At 34.7% G+C, this 21,278-nt stretch overlaps 1 protein-coding gene across 1 annotated transcript in view; it reads left to right on the plus strand.

Moving 5' to 3' along the window:
- Positions 1 to 16,457, plus strand: part of Rab1 (RAS oncogene family member Rab1) — a 117,772-nt gene extending 101,315 nt beyond the window's left edge. The window contains exon 7 of the mRNA XM_090400582.1: positions 15,554 to 16,457. Coding sequence (XP_090256708.1) covers positions 15,554 to 15,754 — 201 coding nt within the window. The 3' untranslated portion in view covers positions 15,755 to 16,457. The remainder of the gene's footprint in view (positions 1 to 15,553) is intronic.
- Positions 16,458 to 21,278: the final 4,821 nt, after the last annotated feature.

The raw sequence follows: 21,278 nt of genomic DNA on the forward strand, positions 1-21,278 counted from the left end.
TTCATTACTAATGATTGTGCTACTATTCAGAATATGTATGCCCTGCAGACACTGATTCTGTTAATGAATATTTGGGCTTCTTTCATATCTTTGAAACCAATTGTTTCACATTGATATAAAATAGCCAATTTGGTGTTTGTGTTGAATATTATATTTTTGTAATTTAAATTCAGAACATACACATTTTGAATATCATTTGCAGATAAAACATTTCAGATATTACTTGATTGTTTTTCATGCTGATTTTCATTTCATTTGTATTTTCAAACCAGCTTTTAGTGATTCTTGTCACATGTTTAATTTATCTTGGATACTACATATCTAAAGAGAGAAAATTACAAAAGATCACTTATGTCAGGATATTTAATACATACAGAATTTTCAGCTGAGTTACATAATCATTATCATGCATACAAATGAAAATATCTGACTTCTGATATTAAGATTGACTTTGTCAAATGGCAGTTGTTTTTCTTGTCAAAGCAAACTTCATAAACCTAAGGAACTGCTATGAGTCTCCAATTGTTATATTATTATTACACCCTCCATGGAGTCGGCAGACTCATCGTGGGAGGTTTACTTACTTGGCAAACATATTTATCATACTGAATCTTAAAATCCTTCACACTTCTGCATTAACATGGTCCGACGATAATGTGTTCCATTCATTAACAATTCTCAATGTAAAAATGTACTCCTCATACCCATCTTCACCACACTCTTACGTAACTTCCAGGAATTTCCTCTTGCCTTCTACTCTTTTTATAATCCTCTCACTAACTTAAATGTATCATATAACTTCTTTTCTCCCTATCCGCCAAACTCTGATCCACATTCTTTCAACTTCTCTCCATAGCCAGCATTCCAGAGTATTATTTTAGTCACTCATCTCTGGATCCTCTCCACATCAATTGAAAACCAGGTGACTAAATCTGAGCACAATAGTCAGTGTGGTCTGACCAGTGCTTTATACAATGGCACAGCCATCTCCTTTTCTCTGCATGTGAGTGTACTTCTTAGCATAGTGGAAATAGGCTGTGTAGTTTTTGCAATGCTTGCAATATGCCCTCTGTTTAGAAGGCGTTGTATTGCAAAGACTACACATCCTATACTTCAGTCTACTATCAACCATCACTCCCTAATCTTCTCATCCACTTCCTGCAGTATAGCACCATTAATATAGTATACAGCATTATATTTCTACATTCCAAAATGCAACACCTTGTACTTACTGTTATTAAAACTACAACCCCTCTCCATTGTCCAAGTCAAGTCTCAAATTTTCCTGAAGGGAATTAACATCAGCAGTGCTGCTTATAATTCTTAACAACTTTACATCATCAGCAAACAACTGACGATACCCAATCAGTCCATGATTTATTATTATTAACCGAGACACCCAGGGAGGCTATAAATCACCCTAAACCAGCTGTCATACCTTTTTAAATTCATTCACACTAGATGCACTCACTACTCCTAAAGGCAAACTATTCCACTTTTGCTGCTCTGAGAGAAATCTAGCTCTTGCCCCTTTCTTGACTGTGAACAAACTTAACTTCCATGGATGTCTCAGTGTTCTCTCCTCACCTTCGATATAACAAAAAATTTCATTACACAATATTCTGTAACATCCATTCAAAAGTTTATAGACCTCTATCATATCACCCATTTTTCTCCTGTTAGCCAGAGTCTGTATTCCACATACTCGCAATCTAAATCTCATAATCAGGATATAATCTTTGTAACTATTCTTTGCACCCTTTCCACAGCTTCTTTATCCCTTTGGAACCTGGGAAACCAAATATACACAATTATTCAGGTGTGTGTGTCTTATCAAGACCTTATAAAGAGATAAAATGACTTTATCTTTATATGTCAAGGTTTGCTTTAACATCAGTTATCCTCAATTATCCTTGGCATAATGGTGGATCTTGGCATATCCACCGTTATGCCAAAATCTCCAGCCTCATCAGTTTCTTGTAGCATAACCCTGCGTAATATAATATGCTGCAGGAAATCTCATCATGCAAAATTGCATAACTTTACACTTACTAACATTATAAATTCAAGATGCCAAGAAATTATATTCTTGGTTTAATTCTTTATCCAAGTGTAAGAAAAAGTTTGTGTGTGAGGTAATGTCACAACTGGGCAACTCTTATACAGAGGCCAATGACTTCATATCACTTGCCTTAGTATCCCATAATACAAACACACATCCTTAGAGATGTGTAATGTTATGCATTATGGGATAAGGTGTGACACCTTTTGGCTACTTGTATATGGAAATATGACTTCTGCATTACATCACCCTTGGTATCACTTCTAGGTCTGGTTCCCACTGATGAGACCCTAATAAAGGTTGAAATTGGTGTATGTAGTGACCCTCTCATAATGCATAGCATTATACATGTCTGTAAGAATATGTTTTGCATTATGGGGATACTAAGGCAAGTGATGTGAAGTCATTTGCCTCTATACGAGTTGTCCAGTCAGAAGTTACTTCACACGCATACTTTGTTTGCTTACAGTTGGTAAAGGATTGAAACCAAGAATATAATTTCTTGACATCTTTAATTTTTAGTATAACCAAGTAGAAAAACTTTCAGCTTACTAACATTAAACTGACAACCATTTTCATTTGCCTGAATTTTAAGCCTATTCAAATCGTTTTGTAAGTGCCGGATATTAATAGCATCTGTGATTGCCCTGTCTATCTTTGCATCATTAGCAAACAATTGTACATCTCCTGTTATCATCATCAAATTCCTGCCATGTACCCTCAAGGGGGTGTACAGGATATAATAGTACTACATGAAAAATTTACATCATTACTAACTTCCTATCTACAATTTTCCTCCAAATCAGTCTGTAACTTGTCAAGACTCCAACATTATCAGATCTTATATTTCTATCATCTAAGGCACTTTGTACTATATCAATCCACCTATATCGTGGTCTTCCTCTGGGTCATTTTCCTGCCAACCTGGCAGAGAACACTTGTTTTGCTAATCTTTCCTCGCCCATTCTGTTTAAGTGACCATACTGTTGGATTCTGATTATATAGAGATTGAAGTAATTATTATTTGTTTCAGAATCCAACATGATTTTCCATCACATAGGCAAAACTTGTAAATATTATTTAATGTAAATCACTTATTTTACAATTAAATATTCATATAACTACCTTAATTTTGTCTAATATTAAATTAATTAATCAAAGATATATGTATTAATAATGAAAATACTGTGTTAAATATTAAGTTATTTTATTTATTACTATGTTAATATTATAGAATTTGTACTTGATAATTTTAACTGCGTATTAATTGAAATGTAAATATTCTCTATTTATTTCTGTTACAGAAGTTTAGAGTTATGCAGTAGCTCAAATATTCTGTTCATTCTTATTTGTGAAAATTTAACGTTATGTAATCACTCGTAGTAGTAAAGCGTTGTATTACATTAGCGAAATGTTTGCGTTCATGCGTTGTCATCGGAGACGCATGAAATAAACAAGCACGAGTCGAAGAGTGCGTGACCTTGGAACCAAAAGGAGAAAGGAGGGCAATAAGAATTTTTGGGGAATTAGAGAAAAGGAGAGAGTTTTGCGGAGCCTGAAGGAAGGTAGGATACAAGCAAAGAAGTGAAAGAAAATTATAAATTCTTTAGGGCAGAAATTCATGAGAATAGTGTTTAAAAGTGAGCAAAAACGTAGTGAATCATATACTCAGCTGCAAGTGAAATCAGCTGTTGTTGTAGAGGAAAATTGATGTCGTAATCGGATAAATAAAGAACTGGACATTCAATGGGAAATTCTGATTAGTTCCAGTTAGTCTAGGATTACGTCTTAATTAATTCTGATTAGTTCCAGTTAGTCTAGGATTACGTCTTAATTCTATGTTGCCCTGAGAAGAATTATAATGAATTTAACTAGTTGGAGAAAAGTAAACAAGGAAAGATATCAGTACCTTATTGCTGTTGTTTAGAGTAGTGAAGCGCGATTAACAGTAGTTCAGTTAAACCGTTGGAGAATTTTATTTAATGTGTTCCGCTAGCTTAAGTTAATTCATAAGTGTGCTCACAATAAATTGATGTATTGAAGATTGTATCTGGTAAGAGTGGTCATACATGTTTGTTTATTCTAACATTAACTATAACGTATCTTCGAAGTTCAAGGTCTGAAATAAGATTGCTTGGAATATTGTCTACCTTGATTAGTGCCTGCTGTGAATTTAAACATTAAGTACAACTGATAGATATGTGCAGACTGATCAAATGAGAAGTTTTGTTTTATTAACTTGAGTTAAGAAAGCTTGTAATTTTGAAGCTGTGAATTGTATGTTAAAGTTTAGAACATTGAACTGGAATGAGTGACTTAGCAAGATGTATTAAGTTATTTGTATTGTTTCATTTAAAAGTAGAATTCTTGTATTTGTTATATATCATATATTAAATGTTTTATTTTATTAATCTAAATATTGTGTTTGCCTGAATTCCCTTTTATTGCACCGTTCATAAAAAATTCGAATCTTGTGGGTGCCCCAAGTAGAATAGTAAATAATTCGGCCTAAATGAGAAGACTGCTAACTTAATTAAGAATTGATCCTACTGTTTTATATAGACTAATCTAAAAATAGGGTGGCGCAGTATAATTATAAATTTCCCTACTTTTGGATCGGTGATCAATTTGTAATTAGTTGTTTTATTAATAAGAGTGACTTCAAGCAAGATGGCAGATTAGAACTCAACATGAAAATAGAACGTCACGACAATACCACCTGAGATTAGCTCTGCTAAAGCATTCCTGGATGCCTACAATGTCTAGTTCTTTCCTAATATGATATTGCCATTGATGCCATCTGTTCATGCCTCTAATCTTTCTCAGTACTCTCATATCTGCGGTCTCTAGTCTTTGGTCAAGTGTTTTACTTCTGACCCAGCTCTCAGATCCATAAGTTAAAACTGGTTTGAACACTGTCTTGTATACAGCTAATTTAGTGTTCTGACTAATTTCTCTCTTATTTCATATAAATTTATTCAACTGACTTCCCACCATACCAGCTTTGCTGATTCTGTTGTCTATTTCTATATTTAATTTACCATCTTCAGTTAAAATCGTCCCTAAGTAGCTGAAATGTTTCACTTGTTCCACAGGTTCTCCATTCACAACACAGTTGACATTTTCAATGATTCTGCCTATTTTCATTGTTTTTGTCTTTTTATTGCTGACTTTCATACCATATCTATTACAACAGCTATTCAATTTAGTCAGAGAATCTTGCAGACTTGTAGCAGATTTATTTAGAAGTATAACATCATCTGCATCAAGCAAAGAGCTGACATTAACATCTCCAATTTTGATATCATGTTTAATACCACTTTCTTTCATAATGTGATCCATATAGATAATGAATAACAGACGGGATAATGTGCATCCTTATCTCACACCAGATTTAACATTAAACCATCTTCCTGTACTTCTTTCAATTCTAACTGCTGACTTACAACTCAAATAAAGACTAAGTATTGCTTGATATAATGCCCCACTGACACCATATAATTAGCGTATTGAATAGCTTCTCTCTTGGCACCTTGTCATATGCCTTTTCCAAATCGACAAAACTTAAATACAGATCTTTGTTATATTCCCATGATTTCTCCACTATTTGTTGTAAAGTGAAGATCTGATCCTGATAACCTCTATTTGACCTGAATCCAGCTTGTTCTTCACCAAGCATTTCTTCCACAATTCTTCTCAGCCGTTTCTCAAGTATACTTGCATATATCTTACCAGGAACACTCAATAGGGAAATACCTCTGTAATTCTTACATTCAGTTTTATTTCCCTTTTTATATATTGGTACTATTAGAGCTCTACTTCAATCATCAGGAATTTGTCCCTCTGTCCAGGCTTTCTGAACTATGCAGTGCAGCCACTGTAAGACTTTTATACCACCATACCTCAGCATTTCTGGTTGAATATCATCTACTCCTGCTGCCTTTCCATATTTCATGCCTTTGATGCCTGGTCAGTGTTTTTTACCACTGTGCTGTGATCACTGCTTGTTTCATTTAGCACTTTTTCAAAGTAATTACTCTATACTTCGAGGATATCTTTTTCTCCCATTTTCATGTCACCTTTATCATCTCTAACTCCTTTTACAGCACTCTTTTCTCCATTACTAAGCTTTTTCAGCAACCTTCAGAATATTTTGCCACCTTCTTGATATTTATTTTCTATGTTCTTGCCAAAGTCCTCCCATGACTTTTGTTTAGCTTTCTTACATTTGTCTCTGTATTCTCTAAGAGCACAAGCTGACTTATTTGCCAGGAACTTTTGATATGCTTTCTTCTTTTCTTTCACTGCCACTTTAACTTTCCATGTCCACCATTGAGTTCTAATTTTTCTATCCTTGCAGACAACTTCACCACATGCCTCTCTAGCTGAATCAATCAGGGTTTTCTTCAAGGCTTGCCACTGAATCTCCAAGGTTTTTTTTGGTTCTTTCATTTTTTCAAACTCTTTTGTTTTTTCTTCAATAATCTTTGTGTATTTTAGTCTACAGTTCACATCTGAGAGCTTCTCAATTTTTATTCACTTTAAAACTTTCTTACATATTATTCTTTTCAATATGAAATTCAATTTTATCCTGCTCAAGACTAAATAGTGATCATTTCCAATTTCAAATCCTCTGTACACTCTGGTGTCCTGCACCAGGGAGAAGACATCACTATCAACAATAACATAGTCAATGAGACTTTTCTTATTCCTTGCCTCTTCTCTCCATGTGAATTTATACACATTTTTATGTTGGAACATGGTGTTAGTAATAACCAGTCCATGTCCTGAGCAGAAATACAACAGATATTTGCCATTCTTATTAGCTTTGCTCTTTTCTCCAAATTTTCCCAAAATATTTTTGTATGTCTCAATCATTCCGTACTCTGCTATTTAGATCCCCAACAAGGACCAACTTTTCCTTTTTCATTGTGTCAGTTCCTTTTATTAAAGCCTGAAAAAAATTCCTCCACTTCTACCTTAGTAGAACCTTCGGTGGGACCATAGGAACATTGTCCAGTTCCCCATTCTCATATTTGCCCACAATACTCTACTTGAGACTGCCTGCCATTCAAGAAGATAGCCTTGTATATTGTGTTGAATATTATGACTACTCCTTCTTTTCCTTGATTGTCATTGCCTGAATATAACATTTTGTATTTATTGCTCAGAAAGATCTCCAGTTTTTGTCTTTTTTGTTTCAGTCACCTCTATTATGTCTATCTGGTACTTATCTAATTCCTCAGCTAGCTCCATTTCTTTGCCATTCAGGCTTCTTATGTTGATAGTACCGATCTGTAACTCTGGTGATGTTGAGTTGGGGTGTGTTTTCAGATTTGTTCCAGTAGCTGACTTTTCGCTGTTCGACCTGGTTCCCTGCTGAAAACAACGGGGGCTTCTTTAACCACGCGACACCCCAGCCAGCATGAAATTTTGTCATGTTGTACCATAATTTTGTATTTTGGTTTAACCAATAAGAATACAATTTGGTCACCTTAATCCCAAATTGCCAGCCCATCCTCGTGTGTTCAGTATCCAGGTAGATAACCAACAGGCTGCACCAAGAGAAAGTGAGGATTGGATTAGGTCAGAAGCCCTGGTCGGTTCTCCGCATTCCTTTAAAGTCTGTGGAGGGCTCCTCTCAGTTATACAGCTTGGACCCTTAAGCAACCCCCCCCCCCACCACATTAGACCCTTCTTAATGTATAAATTGAACAAAAGTGGTCCAATGACTCAACTCTGAGATACACCACTGGTCACCTTAAACTAACAGATTTACACCCACTGTATATCAATTTTTGAACCATCCACTGATGCAGTCCAGTTTATTCTTCAGTTTATGCAATAACCTTTCGTGTGGTATTCTATCAAATGCCTTAGCAAAATCCAATATTATTGTAGTGTATCCAACTTGGCAGTAACATTGTTATAAAATATGAAAAACCAATCAACACCTTATACACCTGATTCTTCCAATCCAATACTTGTTTCCTATCTACATGTTGCACAGTATCAGTTACATTAAAATGGCACACTGATAAATTGGGCATTTGGTAATTCCACTATATCCTTTGCCAAGGACACTTGAGATACTCATAGATTGGTAAGACACCAGTTTTTTGCACCACTCTTGTACTATGGAACTATTATACAATCATGTTAAAGGCCTTTGCCAATTGTGCTGAACATTCCTTTAGCAAATGTACTGATATTCCATCTATCCCTGTTCACAGATTCTTATCCAGGTTATGCAACAACTCTTTAATCTCATTTTCATGGACCTTTAACTCTTCCTCCAATGTAGCAGTAGCATTGTGGACCATGTTACATACACCTGGTTGATATATCTCAGCAAAGTGAGCACTCATTCATTGAACAATCGCATTAGCTTCCGACATTCATGTACCATCTGCATTCATTAAAGTTATTCTTCCATATTCATTCCTTCCTTTGCTTGCAGCATAACAATAAAATTCTTTTGGATTGCCTTTAGATTGCATAGCCAGTTTCTTTTCATATTCTGATTTAGCTTTCTACACAATACTCATTCCTTTTCTGGCCTGAGCTTTTTATATTTCATAACTCCTCTCAGTCTTATTCTCATGATATTCTTTCCACATCCATTTCACTTCCAACCTACGTATTCTTTGAACACTAGGGATACATTCAGATACCACCTGAATTAAGCATTTTTCAAAGATTCCCATGCATTGCTGATATTTTTTCCATTTAGCAACTGATACCATGGGACCAAAAATAGTATTCTTAGTTGATCACAATTTCCAGCTTTGTAGTTCAGTATTACCTGTTTTAATGGGAACATCAGTATCATATATCATTTACAAAAAAAGTTTACTTGTTACCCTATCATATAATGCAAGTAGATTGCTAAAACAAGACAATATTTTACTAATCCTTGCTGAGCATCACAAAGAATATGTCTATCAACACAATCTCATTCTATTCTTAACCAATTCCTCTAACACCTTGACTACAGTTGTAGTTATACAGACTAGTCTATAATTGGAAACTTCTGTCCTAGAATCATGCTTTTGGAGTGGCACTGTTTTGCTTTATTTCCATTCCTTCGGAAAACTACAAGATTTTCATTAAATAACCAGGTCCAAGTTATGCCCTTGGTTATTTCATTAAATAACCAAGACCTTAACTGTTACACATTCCTTAAAAATACGTGATGTCATCCAATCCCACAGCCTTATTAACATCTAATCCCCTTAATACTTGTTTCCCTTTTACATGTTGCATGGTATCCTTTAACACTAGCACAGTGTTGGAAAAGATATAACATCTTTTCCAACACAGCTTGCTTGATTTTCACTGTTTATCCATTTCACTCCTGCTCTATTTATGCTCTTAACTCTTGGCATGCAGTTATACATAACTTGTCAGATAGTGCCTTATGAATTCTCATTCACTATAAACATTTTTTCTGCATAACTCACCTACCCAACATATTGATGCTAGTTGACTATAAAGCTTCCCATAATCACCCACTTAAAATTTCACATGTATCCTTTTTTTTGGTAGTAACCCTTTCTTGTTTGACCACTTTCTAAACAAGTACCCCATGGTCATTCTCACCAACTGGTGGCAGTGTTAATACCTCATTAACAGCTATATCTGGTGACGTTATCACCAAATCCAAAACACTAAAGCCTCTAGTTGCTTCAGTCATATGCTGCTTAGGATATTTATCCCTCAAAAATTCAAACTTGCTCCCCTTGTTCCTGCACACTATGGAACATTAAAAACAATTTCTTATTTATTTTTTCTCTTAAGTCTTTTGGAAGAGATACATTGATGTTATTTGCCTAGAATTCTTCCTTGTTGAAGCTTCATGAATTTCTATAGAGAATTTAATATACTCAAGAATTATTTACTCTTGAAGTAGAAGAAAAACAAGATGAACAGGTGTTATAAAATGAGGTTGTTTATTTTTGGGAAAACCTTGTTTTACAACAAACTAATGGCACTCTGTTCACAGATAAACAGCTCACAAGAAAGTACTTCATTGCTGCATCACATCACCCTTGTCAGAAATATAGCATTATCAAAACTTTGGTTCATGTACATAAGCAGTGTTCTACTTCTCTTTTAAATACAGAACTTTTTTTCCCCCCAGAGCTACCTTTATCTGAGCATTAGATCTGTCTTACTATGAGTTATCCATTTCTAAGTAGAGAGAGATCTGGTAAGTTATTTTGACTTTCAGTTGTGGTAAACTGCAGTTGAAGGTCAAGGTTTATATTTGACTCAAAGGTTTAATGATTTTTTCCCTGTTTTGGTATAGACAGCTGTTTTAGACCATATATAGCAGTAAAATTTTTGAGCTGATCCTCACAGCATTTTTCTGTGTTCAGAATTTTATTTGAAAGTATCTTTTCAGTTTCACTGCACTCAAGAATAACCAAGTTAAGCACAGTTGTATAAAACATGCTTTCCATGCCGAATGCAGTAATATAATTTTAATCTGTCTTTCTGTTCTTGAAATAGGACAGTTTGCTCTTTCATATAGATTTGTCCTTTGGACAACATTCTATATTCTTTGATTTTAGAAACTTTAAAATGACCAGGTTATCTCTACTTCAGCATTAGTGAACAAGATTTTCTTACATTTAAATTTTTCTAAGGAATGTCTTTTTTCATCTTCCATTGAGATTACGTAATATTTTGAAGAAAATCATGATTTTCATTGAGATAAATTAGTAAGATACTGAGAATACTTATTCATATTAAATAGAACATCTTTTGCTGGCAGTTATCTGACATCAGGATAAGAAAATAAGAACAAAACTTAGATACCCACAGAAAAGAGCTTTCTGTATTCTAGAAGTGATGCTGATGTAAGATAAGTTTGGCTATCTTGTCAGATTTGCAATGGTTATCCAAGAACTGCTGTTTAGAGATTGTTATATACAGTGAAAAACCCTCACATACATTTTCAGGTATAAAAACTTCATAAATAGTAAAGTTTAATGTATTATATGGAGTATCTTAGAAATGATCTTTTCCTCAAGCAAGTGGATATTATTATTGTCTGGACATCTTAATACAGTATTCTAATGAGTATTCCCAGTATCTTACTGATTTATCTCCATGAAAATCATGATTTTCTTCAAAATGGAGTCCCAAGACTGATCATCAGAGGCCCAAACGAGCAACACAATATCTACTGTATCTCTTGAAACCATTAACAGCCAAGCACTCGCAACTGAATCAGGCAACCCCATTCATTCACGATTCTCCAAGCAAAAAATCTAGTCTTCACACCCTTGCTAACCATACTCTTACCCAACATCCAGGAATGACCTCTTATTCTGCTCCCTCTAGCCAAGTGCTGAAACATTTTTCTGCATCAATCCTATAAAAGCCTTTAAGCAACTTAAATGTTTCTATCATATCCCCTCTTTTTCTCCTATCAACCAACTTTTGCAATCCTTAAACCCTCAATTTATCCTTATTAGCATTCCACAGTACCTTTTAAGTGACTGTTTAATTTTAAAAAAGCAAGATGGGGACGTATTTGCGAAGGAACTCAATCAGACAGTAAACACTCTTGAAGCGGATCCAAGTAACTATGAAGAGTTCATGAATACCATCAAAATAGTATCTTGACGGCATATACCATGAGGGTGCAGAACTCAATACATCGCTGGGTGTAATGAAAACCAGATGGAACAACTAAAAGAATATAAAATCAGATATGACAAGGATCCTTTCGCTGTAGACACAATTGAGGCTGTTGAAAAACTGATGGACAAACTCATGGATGGTAGAAAGAGGGGATGGATGAAGCTACTGCAGGATTTGGATATGAAACAGAACAGCAGACGAGCATGGAAACTGGTGAAGAATTTCAGCAACGATCCAACTAAAACTCCAGTTTACTTAACAGAGGTCACGCCAAACCAGATCGCTCACCAGCTATTATTGAATGGCAGGACAGACAAGAAGATACTGAAAAACAATCTTACGCGCATTAAAGAAGCTGAGATTAATTCATTGGCCTCTCAGTTCTCCGAAGAAGAACTAAGAAAAGCTATGTGTCACCAGAAAGAGAATAGAGCTGCTGGCCCAAGCGACATTCGGACAGAACAGATAAAGCGTTTCGGTTCGGTAGCCATCCAATGGCTGGTGAAATTGATGAGTAGGTGTTTAGAATCTCTTCAGTTGCCCAAATTATGGAGGAAAGCTCACGTGGTAGCTTTACTTAAACCAGGAAGGGGAACCTACAGAGTCTAAAAATTTTCGCCTTGTTTCTCTCCTCTGCCACTTGTATAACGTTTTTGATCGAATCATTCTGGAAAGAATAGCAGCAAACATTGACGAGAAACTTATACCCGAGCAAGCCGGTTTCCGTCCCGGAAAGTCCTGCTGTGGCCAAATTCTGAATCTCACGCAGCACATCGAAGATGGTTACGAGAAGAAGCTTGTGACTGGAGTAGCTTTTATCGATCTTTCAGCAGCATATGACACTGTTAATCACAAGAAACTGTTGGTCAAGCTGTACCAAATGACGAAAGATTTTCACCTCATGAATGTAGTTAAAACCATGCTCCAGAATCGACGATTCTACGTAACTTTGCAAGGAAAGAAGAGCAGATGGAGAAATCAGAAGAATGGGTTACCTCAAGGAAGTGTATTGGCCCCAATGCTCTTCAATATTTATACTAACGATCAGCCAACCCACCAAAAAGTGAGGAGGTTTATCTATGCCGACAACACAGTTATATGCAGTCAAGCAAGGAGTTTTGAAGAAGTTGAGAAGAGGTTGACAGAAGCCTTAGAAATACTCTCCAATTACTATGAAACCAATTGCCTGAAGCCTAACCCAAACAACACTCAGATATGCGCTTTCCATCTGCACAACAGGGAAACAAAATGCCAGTTAATTGTTTGGAGAGGAAAACGCCTTGAACACTGCAGCAAACCCAAATATCTTGGAGTTAAGCTGGATCATACCTTGTCGTATAAGGTACATTGCCAGGAACTAAAAGGAAAAATCTATGCAAGAAATAACATCATAAGAAAAATGACTGGCACGACTTTGGGAGCTCAACCAGAGGTACTTCGCTCGACAGCTTTGGCATTGTGTTTTGCTGCCCCAGTGTGGGTGGCATCTGCCCATGTGAAACACGTATCATTTAAAGATGTGGCTTTAAACGATATTAGGATCATAACCGGATGCCTAAGACCAACCCCAGTCAACAAGCTGTATCCCTTAGCAGGCATAGCGCCACCAGGAATATGATGTCAAGTGGCCGGTGAGATGGAGAAAAAAAAGCAGATGACGGACGAAAGACATCCAATGTACGGCCATATCATCACAGCTTCTCGGCTCAAATCAAGGCATAGTTTTATGCAAAGAACTAAACCATTGATCCATAAACCTGAGGAGCAATGCCTTGTTCTATGGAGGGAATCGGTTCAACTTCAAGAAGCCCCATAATTAAGGAAGAGTTAACCAAGGGATATCACCTACCCTATAGCACCTGGAGGACTCTGAACTGTCTTAGAGTGGGAGTGTCCAGATGCAGAAGTGACCTGAGGAAATGGGGTTATGCAGATGATGACAGCTGTGACTGCAAAGATGCCCAAACTGATGAACAGTTTGGGCATCTTTGCAAAAGGTCAATAACAAGCCGTTACAAGCCGCTGTTTTTTGGATGGAGAGGATATGATTGGTGTTCCGGACTCGGAAAGTAAAGTAAGCATTCCACAGACTACTCGCCATCTTGGTCACTTGCCACTAGATCTTCTTCACCACTTCCTCATTTCCAAGAAATCCAGGTGACCAGAAATAAGCATAGTAATTGATGTGGTCATATCATCTTTATAAAGAGAAATGACAATGACCTTATCTCTGCTTGTGTGTTCTTCAATAACTAACTAATCCTGTGAGTTACCCTGGCTACTTTAGCAATGTGTCCTCTAAACTTCAGCTGTTTACTACTACTACCACCTCTGAAATCCCTGGATTCATCAATGTGATACACAGCTTGTAACTTTGTATCCCAAGGTGCATAACATTCCACATTTCAAATTTCATATATCATTTATGTACAAATTAAACAGCAGTGGTCCAAGCACAGAGAACCTGCAACACACCATTAGTCACCTGCCTTCTCCTGGATTTGCTCCTCCATATACTACTACTTGGTATCTGTCCATCAACCACCCTTTTATTCACATCACCAGTTTCTTATCCATCCCCATTTGTTGCATTTTTTAGCAACTTTTCTTTACTGAATTTACTAACTTGACTAAAACGAATATGTAGCTCAGAATGAAACCTCAGTCTTATAGAGATGGCAGTGTTTTTTTTATCATGGACAACAGGCAGTTGACAGACAGCATTATACAAATAAGATTGCTCATCCTATCAGAGCATTAATTAGATTTCTGAGGTTCCTGAGTTACTTGAAAAGGGGAAGAAGATATATAGCTGAGAACAAGAATAGAAGGGGCACATTGAAATCGTGAATGGTTCCCAAGTGTTTTCTGATGATAGGAGATAACTTACTGAAGCAATGTGGAATGTTATGAAGACAAGATTATGTATGTTGGATATAAAATCAGTTCGAAAGAAGTACATGTGTAGTATTAAGAAAACACAAAATACTAAAATATTTGAAAATGTTCAAATTTTTCGATTTAACTTTTTTTTCTCCCTTTTAAAAGCAGAAAGACGATAAATCTTTATTATATGACAAGATGAGTAGAATTATAATATGCAGACCATTTCAGTCATTGTCATCCTTAGAATACAGAGGGCACAGAAAAAAAAAAAAAAAAAAAAAAAACTTTATTCAAAATTTAGTCAAAATGGCTTGATGTGACCTGTAGAGAAAACCCCTCTTCACTAGATGGAATTTTTGAGGTGACCTGCAGCAACATGTGGAAGAGGATAAGAAAAACCATGCAGTTTTAGTATGTTTTCAAGGTGGTGTCCTGAACGTTTTTTTTTTATTGTATTCAATGCTTTGGATTTGGCAGGCTGTCTTGTATACCTCTGTCAAATGAAAATGGTGGATTGATAAGATTCAGTTTAGTATTAGTTACAAGTCAGATTGATTAATGGCATTCTACAATACTTGGATTAGTCATTGCCTTGATAACTTCGTACTAACATTAATTAATCTTTGAATACTTTTAATTAATGAAAAGGAGCTATAAATGAGATTTTGGGAGGAGGTACTGCCTGTTTTGATTACACAAGACTGGAGTTATATGATAAAATCCTGTTGCTTTTCAAAATACATTTGGGGTGAATCATCCAGCTATTGAAGTTTATAATGATCGTACTCTGTAATGAGTACTCTTGACAGGGATGTTTGCTTACTCATAGTTCACACACTTCTAACATGATTCAATGGATAATATTTCTTGGTCCTTCAACATGTATGTGTGCGTGTGTATTTTATGTTTGCAGTGAGATTTTTAGATTTAATATATATTTTCTTTAAACAGGAATATGCTGACCAATTAGGCATTCCCTTTTTGGAAACAAGTGCGAAGAATGCCACAAATGTTGAACAAGCATTTATGACCATGGCAGCAGAAATAAAGAATCGAATGGGACCTCAGACTTCTGGTGGTGATGGCATTAGACCTGGAGATAAGATAAATCCAAGCTCACCTGTAAAGCAACAGAGTTCGGGATGCTGCTAAGGTTTTGATTGTCATTATTAAAAAAATTTATTGGCTTGTTTAAAGGAAGTTTTCCACGTGGTTGGCTTTCTCCCTCCTCACGGACTTGTAATCCATTGGAGGATACATTTAAGACCAAGTGGCAAGTATCAAGAAATACATTCTCATTCTGTAGAGATCATCTTTGTTGTATTTCTATATCACCTCACCTGCAAAGGCTATGCTCTTAGAAATGAGAAGTATTTAAAGTGTACGTAATCTTTCATTGTGGGAAGTGTGGTAATTTATACATCTGGGAATGATCATTTCAGTATTTGCTTAATTAGTCTGTTTATGCAGGTTGTAAAATTGTATTAATCTTTCACAGAAATACACCTACTTTCTAAATATTTTGTTTAATTGTGACTTATGTGCAGTTTGTTCTTTGTTAAGCAGTTAATTGATTCCATTTGTAAAGTATAGCATTATGGCAGAATACTAAATCTAATTAGGAATACTGCCATAATGCGTACCATTACATAACATAAAAAATCATTGTATAGAGTAAATAAAAGCAAAAAACATTTTCATTATTTTTAAAGAAAAATCTGAAAAATTTAATAGATGTTAACACTGTGTTAGTTTTCCTGCCATTGGTAGTTAACAATTCCTGCCCTGAATGTGTACATGTATTCTCCACAAATTTATGTAATGTAACTTTATGAAAGTAAATTAGCTTCTGTCACTTCTGTATAATTGTGTTTTATTTTAATTTTTACATTTAAGGTTTTCTTGTGTTCATGAAAGCTTATTAACATTTTAATAAAAAAAAAAAAAAAAAAAACCCAAAAGACTTTTTGTGAATGAATTATCACAGTCATTGTGTAGTATACTACTTGAATTGGCACGTTTGTGCTTGATGCATAATGAATATTAGACTAAAATGAAAATTTTACTTGGTATTCATTTGATGGTGTTGTGCATTAAAATTGCATCAATATTGCAAAATTAATTATCTTCCATTTATAATTTCTTTAATACTGTTCTTTCTTGAGGAGGATTTGAGGGGGGGGAGAATATGGAATATATGGGAACTGTTTTTTGTTAAGATAAAGGGCTTGTTTGTTCTAAAAATTCTAGCAGTTCGTCTTCTATTTCAAAAGAAATTCATTTACTTCTGTAAGTATGAAAATATTGTGACACTAAAAAATTATTTATTTTATCTCTGAATTCTTTTTTCAATTATTGGTTTTTATTAGAAAGCATGAAATCTATAGTGCTTAGTGATAACAATAAGTAGTGCGTTTTGTATATATTCTTTTTAAATATTAGAAAGTTATATCCATATCTGGTTTCCCCTTTCAGTATTACATGTTAAGTAATTTGTGAAATGTGATTCATCCTAATTTCTTTTACTTTGTGTTAGCTGTAATTTATCTTTGTATATTTAAATTATCTTTTGTAACTGCATAATATTGTTTATTTTACTAATTAGTTTTTGAAATAAAGCTCTTCTACCAGTAAATATATGGACAATTTTCCATACTGGAAAGTTTCAGATATGTACATTTTAACAGCATTTGGCCATGCAAAAAAAAAAAAAAAAAAAAAAAGGTTTTACCATTTAAAAAGTTATAAATGTATATATCAGTGTGTATATATATATGCACATGCATAATACTGATATACACAGGTGTGTGTGGATATATCCACTTATCCTCAAGCCATGAACACTCGGTTAATTTTTAATTACGAAAGCCTCTGAACCACACTGAAGTTGGATCGGATATATTATTTACATTCTACTTTCAATCTATGTATACCAGTAGTGTCATTGAAATGTTTAGTAATCTAGTGTGTGTGTTAGGTTTACTCCATAGGTTATAGTTAGCAAACATTAAAGAAACATTCAGAATGAAAATGAAGATATAATTTTGCGAAGTTGTTACAATGAAAGCATACCTAAAACTTATCATTTGTATTCCTGTATGGCATGAAAAATTTTTGCTCTTCAAAAAAAAAAAAAAAAAGTGAATGCGTTATGGTCTGTATGGTTATTTTAAAACGTAACATCCAGCTGTATCACTATTCCTGTAGTAATGTACAAAATTTCTGCATCTCATGCTTCTGCCATTTGCTAATGTGTAGTCTTGTTTTCAGCTCATTAAAACTTTGAGAGCAATCAGTTCATTAGGGATAGATTTTAAAGATAAATTTAAAAGCTATTCAAGTGGCTTAAAATACAGAAACAATTTTACCTGCCACATCTTGCACTTTAGGTTTGCAGCAGCATTGTGTAAATCAAGGATAATAAAAATCTAAATGTAATCAGATCTAGTGAATGTGCCTTTGGATATGCCCTCCTTGCCTTAAATTCCATACTTAAAAATGGAGCTAATTATTAAGCCCTTCATTTACTGTTTAATTTTTGCCAACATTATTGTAAACACTTTTGAATGGCATTTTAACAGTGTGGCATTCTGGAAATCTAGCAGTTAAGAGTTTGTATGTTTGTTTTTGAGAGTACTGAACTTGCTGACTTCAATATGTTCAATGACAGTCTTTGGAATTTCTGTGCTTCAGAAATTGATTTAATTGTATCAATTATGATAGGCATGTGTGAAAGTGTTACTATTGAAGCTCATTAGCACCCAGGAAGTTATCAGGATTCATCTCTATTCCATATGTAGTAGCATTTAATGTTTCTCTTCATGGCAGTAAAGAAAGTTACATTACCAGTTGTGCAATATTTGTCTCTAGGCTTGAACCTCAATTTAATTTTGTTTAAAAATCAAATGCCATTCATTTCTGATGACAGCTTGTCCTGCACATGCAATTTCTTTTTCCATATATCATTTGTTCCTTGAATATGGTATTATGTTAGCATATATTTTTGAAGTGAAACTATGCAAAATGAAGTTTCCAAAAGTAATTTCTGATGTTGCAGATGTAATATTTGTATGATTGAAATAGGAAGTCTAGAATAACTTGAAGTGTTTCAGGGTAGGATGGAAAAAAAAACTTCTGTGCTTTCATTGTAATAAATTTCCAGTGGTAAATTCATTTATAGTAGCCATGTATATTATTCCTTAAAGATAGTTTATTTACCAGTTATACTATTTCTACTGGCAGTCCTTGCAATAAGTGCTTTTACATAATTGAATAAATACTCTTGCATGTAGAAAGGCAGATGACAGTATTTTGTTTTGCTGTCCTAAGTGAGTAAATATTTTTGAAGCATGATAGGTAAAGTTCTTGATTTCAGTTCAGTAGTCTTTTATAAATTCATGACACTTTAGTATAGCAAAACATTCTAGATCTAATGTTGATACATAGTCTGAGCTGCTTTTATTGCTTTGCCTGTTGATTTTAATACAATTATTTTAATAACAAAATAATTGTACTTCAATAAATTAATAAAAATAAAATCATGAGTTTGGCTATTCATTGTGGATAAAGTTTACATAATACAATTTCTGTTGGTTCTCTGATTGTTAGCTTAATATATAGATCAGTAACTTGAAATGGTGTTAATAAGCTAATTTTGAAGAGAAACTTTCTTAATTACAAGCCTATAAAAATATGGAAAAGAAATTACTACAGTATTCTTGTGGTCAGTTGTATGCTCTCCTCTGAAATAAAAGGGTCTTTTGATGTACAAATTTGCAGAAAAAATGGTAACTTAGAACAGATTCTTTCGGAACCAAACCAGTTTTCAGGTATACTTTGCAAAAATGCATAGTGAACAAAGACTAATAGGTAGCTATTAATTATTGTCCATTATAAAAAGCGACCCTGGCCTGAATAGTACATCATAGTTTTGTATAATAGAGCATTATTAAAAAGTATGAATGCAGTTCAGTTTTTTTTTTTTTTTTTTTTAAGTGGACAAGTTTTAATGTGTATACATGCATGTAAATAAATACAGGTAGCCTTTGGTTTACAATGGGGGTTCCATTCTTGATGAAACTGTTGCAAAAGGATAAATTGAACCTAATTATATAATATGAAGTCTAATTATCAGCACAGTACAGCATAGTATGCACACTGTTTCTTCATTTTATCTGCATTTATCATTATGGTTCTCAGTAAAGGAGACAGTTTGATACTCTTACACACATTAGGGCCTGTCTGACCATCTTCTGTTCTATCAGTTAACTTTAGAAATGTTAACTTCAAAGGTAATGCCACTGACTTCAGTGACATTACCTTTGTTTTACTGCACTTTTCATACTAGACAAGGTAGTGCTTATTTTGATTTAATTAAAACAAATGGTTGCTGTAGAACAGTGGTCCAAGAATAGTACACCAAGTGACCTTAAGTGTTCATTTCTTTTTTTTCCCTGCCCTTATTCCCGATTGGCTTAGATGGCAGATAGGGGATAACTCATCTGATTGGTTGTGCAGTTTCTTTATATCATATCCAATGTTTATAGTTGCACATTTTTCACCTGAAAACCATTGTTTTGAATTGTTGCAAAAAGCAATAGTGCTGCCTCTGTATATCCAGTGTTCAAGCTAAACCCTACTGCTGATAGCAGTGAATGAATTTAATCCCCCCCCCCCCCAAATCCAAGGATGGGTGTTTTGAGGGAAGAATTAGATTCATTTATTATCAGATCACTATCGTTGAGACCAAATTATTAGGCATGCATTAAAATTGGATACAAACTTGTTCAGAGGTTTACAGTTCAGTTTTAACCAGCTGACTGCATCCTCCCCTAAGAGCAAATATATCCCTAGATACATGTTCACGGACAAGTTTAACTTGCTCATGTAAGATGTCATTTGAAAAATCTGAACAGAAAATGGTATGTAGATCTCATTCAAGAGATGGAATGCCTCATGTTTTGCAAAATATAGTACCATATGGCCCAGACATGAATGTGCTAACATGTTGATATTGAAGCGTACTTGAATATCCATGAAATTAGATAGGTGTTGAGGGGGGGGGGGGGACTGAAATACTAGGAATGCATTTGAAAACTAGTTGTAAAGTGGGGAGGGTACTGTAATTATGCTGTTAGATATGTGCCTAGGCCTATAATTAAAAAAAGCTTCAACTCAATAAGAATATTCATATTTGTATGAGTAATCTTTAATAAATTTGGATGGGAATGTTGCTTAATGATAAATATTTCGTAACCTCTGTTGGTGGGATTGGAAGAAAGTTTATTGGTTGGCATTTTTTTGTATGAAATAATTCTTTGTTTGGAAAACTGGATTGTAGAAATTAGATTTAATGATCCTGTAGAGAAATGAATCTTTAGTTAGAGATGAATTTCATCACCCAGTGTGAGACCACCATCCTGTTTATTGTGAAGACTTGATTGTCAGCTTGCAAGAGTTTGTTTGGTCTGGAGCAGGATTTCTGAATTTTGCAGAAATAAGGAAAAGAAAAGGGGGGTGGAAACCTTTGGAGTCTGTTCTTGCACCTGAGTGCAAGACTATAATGCCTCCAATAAGTAAGTTTCTTGACATTTCATGGAGGGCAGAGTACAAAGCCATCTATTACAATTAGTGTGCATCTCTTCCATATAAGAGATGCCTTTCTCACTCCTGAAAA

Source organism: Typopeltis vanoorti, chromosome 11 (genome assembly GCF_054136105.1).
Source record: "Typopeltis vanoorti isolate ZY-2024b chromosome 11, IOZ_Tvanoo_1.0, whole genome shotgun sequence".
NCBI classification, from domain to species: Eukaryota; Metazoa; Arthropoda; class Arachnida; order Uropygi; family Thelyphonidae; genus Typopeltis; species Typopeltis vanoorti.